Genomic DNA, 6000 nt, shown 5'->3' on the forward strand with positions numbered 1-6000 from the left:
TGTGTTTCAGTGCGGATGGCGCGGTTCTCTCAGGAGCCTGCAGACCAGTCAGTGGTTTTGGGCCAGAGGGTGGTCCTGTCCTGCGTGGTCTTCAACTATTCAGGCATTGTGCAGTGGACCAAGGATGGACTGGCCTTAGGCATCGGAGAAGACCTCCGGGGTCAGTGATACACAGCACTCTTTCTTTCTTTCTTTCTTTCTTTCTGTATTAATGTGCTTTTCCCATTTGGTCTTTGACTTTCACATGTTTTTCAAAGTTTTCCATTTTTGCTTGTTTTCTATGCTTTAGCAACTGCTTAACCTCTTTCTTTCTTTTTCTGTACTTTCCAATTTTTTCCTGTTTACACTCTTTCAGTTTCATCTCTCATCTGTCTCAGTATTTTCCATGTTTCCTTTTTTGTTTTTCCAAACTGTTTTTTGTACTCTCTTTAACCATGTAGCAATGCACTAAAACCACTTTGAACCCATCAGCAACCATACAGCAAAACTCTACATAGTGGTCGACTGATAGTGGATTTAACTGATAACTAGGTTTAACCCCATTGGCCAATAGATTTTTAGGTGGATACTGAATGAAAACTAAAATAGTGCTGAACTTTATTACAAAAATTAACATAATTTAACTATGAACACTTATTATTTATAGCATTTAAATTAGATACATATATATTGTATGTATCCACCTTATTTTTTTGTAGGACTGGGTGCGGCCGTTTGTAAATGTTATTGGTCAGGCTTCCGGTCTCATCCAAAAAACATACACAGACAAAACCAAATTAAACCCTGCAGCTCGTGACGATACATTGAGGTCTTAACACACAAAGCAGTCGGCCTGTGCAAGAAACTGAACAGTATTTATATCATTTTTTTACCTCTGATCCACTGCAATGTCCAACTGTCCTGGCATAGTAGACACGTGAACATGTGAACATAGACATGTGACATAGAAAGGGATCTTATTATAGTATTACCGCCCCTTAATCTACACGTTTCCACCCATGGTGCCGCCATTTTGTTTTTGCAAACAACAGCAGTGTACCAGTTTTAACGCCATGGAAAAAGTTCAAGCAAAGCGGGCTAACTGTTCTGTCTTTGGCTGCACAGACGAGCAAAGAACACTATAGAGAGTCAGAGCAGTGGATTTATTTACTGTATATAATGCTGCTGCCACACAGTTCTAACATAAACATGCGATTTCTTTCCCAGCTGTTTACCTTCACAGACATAACCAACTGTTTTTGTAACTTCTGTGTGTTTTTAACATTAACTTGTGTGTATTTGACAGTTTAAGCGCAATGAGACATGAAAGAAAACTTAATTTAGTACTCACATGCTGGGTGACAGCCGCTTTCTGTGCAGCTTTCTGTGAAGTTTAAACTAATATGGTTTAAAACGCATTATTTCAGCGTGATAGACATGATAATCTAAACCAAACAGATGCTTTTTAGCAGAGTATCTGAGGTATAAGCTGTGAAGGCACAGCTCTCTTCTGGAAAAGGGGGCGGGGAGCAACAGCTCATTTGCATTTAAAAAGACATGCATGAAAACAGCATGTTTCTGCTTCCACTCAAAATAGGCATTTTCTGGATTATGTAATAAATGATCTGAGGGGAGTTTTGAGCTGAAACCTCACAAACACATTCTAGGCACACCTGAGACGTATGTTACATATAGTAAAAAGTGACATAATAGTGCCTGTTAATAGGCTAAACAGATCAACTGGTTGATCTCCACTAAAAACCACCCAAGGCACCTTAGCAATTGTTCAGCAACAGTTTTTTTTCTTCAGAAAATGTAAGAATGTGTGTATTTCTTTCTTTCTTTTCTTTTTCGCTCTTTAAATTTCATGTCATCGTTCTTGCTGTTTTCCGTGTTTCCCTGTTTGCTTGTTTTCTCACTTTTGTCCTCTCTTCCCCTTTGCTCTTTTGCTTTCTGCTCCACTAGCTCATCTTTTCTCACTCCTTGTGGACTGTCATGAGAACAGTGAGGGCAGGATGTGGTATTTTTAACCTCTGCCATTATAAATAGATAAATGTGGACCTGATAAACTACATTTGCTGCATTCGCCAGATTCATTAAAAGGCATGAGGAAGATTTCCCTCTCTTGCTCTCTCACTTCGACTCAGTGTAGTTGTATTTACACTGTGATGCTTCACTGCTTCGTCCCTGTGGCTTTCATATAAAAGCATGTGAACAAATCCCGCATACACACACACACACACACACACACACGTACACAAATGTGCACACGCAGAAATACATGCGCACAGCACACACTGATAACTCAATCCCACAGTAGAGAGAGGGCTGTGTTGGGTTGGGGATGCGTGATGTAATTCACAGCAGAATTTTTGTCATTTCTCTTGCAGCAGAAGCTGGAAATGTCCATGTCATAGCACTAGCATATATCAAGCAAACTCTACTGCCACTCAGTGGTCGAAAACGTCACTTCATGCTGATTTTTCTTTCTTGTTAGTAGGCAAACGTCACTGTTACTATTGCTTACAGTTAGATTTTTTTTCAAATCTCACATTTCAGTGTAAATTAAGCATGTATTTTGTCTCACACCATTTTTGATGCAGATATGATTCATACCGTAAATCAAGTAGCTTGTTGATGAGAGGTGTGCCATTTCTTGTCTGAGCAAAATAAATGACCTCTCACTTTTCATGATTTAGTGTATATTTGTGTTGAAATGAAGACTGTCTCCAAATCATCATTAATAGTGAAAAGTTTTGGTCTGTGTGTGTCTCTTGCAGCCTGGCCACGGTATCGAGTGTTGCGGCTGGTGGACGTTGGGCAGTATAATTTGGAGATCTCAGCTGCTGAACTCTCAGACGACTCTCTCTATGAGTGCCAGGCCACGGAGGCAGCGCTGCGCTCGCGACGGGCCAAACTCACCGTCCTCAGTGAGTGCTGTGTGTTTGCTTAGAAGAGAGTCTGAATGGTCCATGCATGGAGTGAAGATGGAATAAAGGGGTTAATGTGTTCTGAAATTAATAGATTTATGAGTTGTTGCTATTAATAATTGAACTCCATATGTGTTTGTGTGTGTAGTTCCTCCCGATGAGCCAGTGATTGAGGGGGCCCCTGAGATCCTCCTCACAGCAGGGGTCCCATACAACATGAGTTGTGTGTCCCGTGGAGCCAAACCCGCCTCTGTCATAGAGTGGCAGAAAGACGGCCTACCGATAGAAGGGGCCGTCAGCACCACGGTGAGACACATAAATGTGAATGTAAACCAAAACATGCATGAGTTTGTATGTGTATAATATGTACTAAAGCAAATTTTTGCTATGCAGGAGGTGCTTCCAGACAGGAAACGTGTGACCACACGCAGTTACCTGCCCATTCTACCAGTAGATACAGACACAGGGAAGAACTTCACCTGTGTTTCTACTAACCTGGCCGTGCCGATGGGCAAACGAGCCACCATCACCCTCAACGTACACCGTAAGTCTAAAACCCTTTCCAACTTCATTAACATTTATAGGAAAAAGGAATAAGGAATATATTTTATTTCTATTTTAATTTTTTTCACTATGATGCACTGTGAAAAACAGCTGTTTAAAATAAATAACCAGGCGATAGTTTGTAACATACAGCTTCAGTAACATTTACAAGGAAAAAGAAATGAGACGAAGTCTCACCCATTAAGAAAACCAACAATACCAATATATTTTATTTTAACATACACCGTAAGTCTAAGTTAAGACTAATTTTATTTTATTTTATTTTATTTACTATATTGCAGTGTGAAAAGCAGCTATTTTAGACATCTAAAATTATACTGAAAATTATTATATATTTAAAAACAATCAGGCAAATGTTTGTAGCATACACTAAGTCTTAGTTAAGACTAAGTTTATTTTATTTTATTTTATTTTATTTTATATTTACTATGATGCAATATGAAAAACAGCTATTTCAGACATCTAAAACTACACTGAAATTTAATATATATTTAAAATATAATCAGGCAATAGTTTGTAACATACACCGTAAGTCTAAGTTAAGACTTATTTTATTTTATTTTATTTATTATTTTACTTACTATGATGCAATGTGAAAAGTAAATAATCAGGCAATAGTTTGTAACGTACACTGTACATAGTGTGTAACCCTTTCCAGCTTCAGTAACATTTCTGAGAACAAAGAAATGAGAACAAAGTCTCACCCATTATAAGGGAACCAACGATACCATTTTATTTTATTTTATTTTATTTTATGCAATCTACATAACAGCTATTTCAGACATCTAAAACTACACTGAAAATGAATATATATTTAAAATAAATATTTAGACAATAGTTTGTACCATGTGTATCTTTCAGGTTGTAAACAATTTTTTGTAAGTAAATAAAAAGTGACAGTACAGACTTCAACATTTCAAATATTTTTTTCTACTCATCAATGACTTTATCTAACCCTAAAAAATTACTTCTTGGTGTAACCTAATTTAGTCAGGTGAATTCAGTCATATTAAAATGTATTTTTGGCTTCCAATCAATTTAGATTTTACCACATGAATCACATTTGTAGGCTACCTGATCAAACATATTTTACACTTCTGTCCAGTTGGTGCTGTATTCATTGGCCGTCTTCTCAACCCACAATTCGGTACAAACTGTTCTAAAGCACCTGTTAAAACCTTCCAAGAGGTTAAAGCCTCTTTAAGATGATAGCGAGAACCATTAGGAGGAAACGTGACATTCATCTACAATCTGGCGCTGTTTTAGTAGTTTCACTTCCGTTGACTTCCACGGCTTCAGTCCACTCCAGCTCCTTACCGTCAGTCCTTGAACTTGCCTTTGGTCTAATGAATGGCTATGGCTTTATTATGTATTCTGAATGCTCTCTGCAGACCCACCGGTGGTGACGTTATCCATTGAGCCTCGCTCTGTATTGGAAGGAGATAGAGTGACCTTCACCTGCCAAGCTACTGCCAACCCACCTATTATGGGTTATAAGTATGTTTCTTACTAAATGCGATGCTTAAAGTGGTTCCTTTTACATTCTGTGAGATGAAAAATTAATGACTTGTTTTATCAGGGAAATAAAGACATCCTTTAAGTAGTATTAAGCCCCATATATCTTCAATTATTTTCTGTTACGGCAGTTGTACCCTTGAATTCCTTTCTGTACATGCTCCATAGGTCTTTCTTCATATATCTGCTTATGCATCACTGATTGGCCCTTTTGGCTTTGCTAGGTGGGCCAAGGGAGGTGTGGTTATACAGGGGGCGAGAGAGAGTGTTTTTGTCACCAAGGCTGATCACTCTTTCTTCACTGAGCCTGTGTCCTGCCAAGTGTTCAATGCTGTGGGCAGCACAAACGTCAGCATACTCGTCGATGTCCACTGTGAGTATTAACATCAGAAATTCAATGTTTAGAGGTTTGTCTGTCATCTATCTATCTATCTATCTATCTATCTATCTATCTATCTATCTATCTATCTATCTATCTATCTATCTATCTATCTGTCTATCTGTCTGTCTGTCTGTCATCTATCTGTCTGTCTTTCTGTTTGTCATCTATCTATCTGTCTGTCTGTCTGTCTGTCTGTCATCTATCTGTCTGTCTATCTATCTATCTATCTATCTATCTATCTATCTATCTATCTATCTATCTATCTATCTATCTATCTGTCTATCTGTCTGTCTGTCTGTCATCTATCTATCTGTCTTTCTGTTTGTCATCTATCTATCTGTCTGTCTGTCTGTCTGTCATCTGTCTGTCTATCTATCTATCTATCTATCTATCTATCTATCTATCTATCTATCTATCTATCTATCTATCTATCTATCTATCATCTATCTATCTATCTATCTATCTATCTATCTATCTATCTATCTATCTATCTATCTGTCTATCTGTCTGTCTGTCTGTCATCTATCTATCTGTCTTTCTGTCTGTCATCTGTCTGTCTGTCTGTCTGTCATCTATCTGTCTATCTATCTATCTATCTATCTATCTATCTATCTATCTATCTATCTATCT

General features: G+C 37.9%; 1 protein-coding gene across 2 annotated transcripts in view; it reads left to right on the top strand.

Annotated features, from left to right (window-relative positions):
• The window catches only part of kirrel1a (kirre like nephrin family adhesion molecule 1a), a 52593-nt gene that overhangs the window by 27342 nt on the left and 19251 nt on the right, over positions 1 to 6000 (top strand). For both annotated transcript variants that reach the window (XM_073836363.1, XM_073836364.1), the window contains exons 2-7: positions 11 to 160; positions 2760 to 2909; positions 3058 to 3215; positions 3303 to 3453; positions 4865 to 4970; positions 5213 to 5361. In XM_073836363.1, the coding sequence (XP_073692464.1) occupies positions 11 to 160; positions 2760 to 2909; positions 3058 to 3215; positions 3303 to 3453; positions 4865 to 4970; positions 5213 to 5361 (864 nt within the window). The remainder of the gene's footprint in view (positions 1 to 10; positions 161 to 2759; positions 2910 to 3057; positions 3216 to 3302; positions 3454 to 4864; positions 4971 to 5212; positions 5362 to 6000) is intronic.

This window comes from Garra rufa, chromosome 3, assembly GCF_049309525.1.
Source record: "Garra rufa chromosome 3, GarRuf1.0, whole genome shotgun sequence".
NCBI classification, from domain to species: Eukaryota; Metazoa; Chordata; class Actinopteri; order Cypriniformes; family Cyprinidae; genus Garra; species Garra rufa.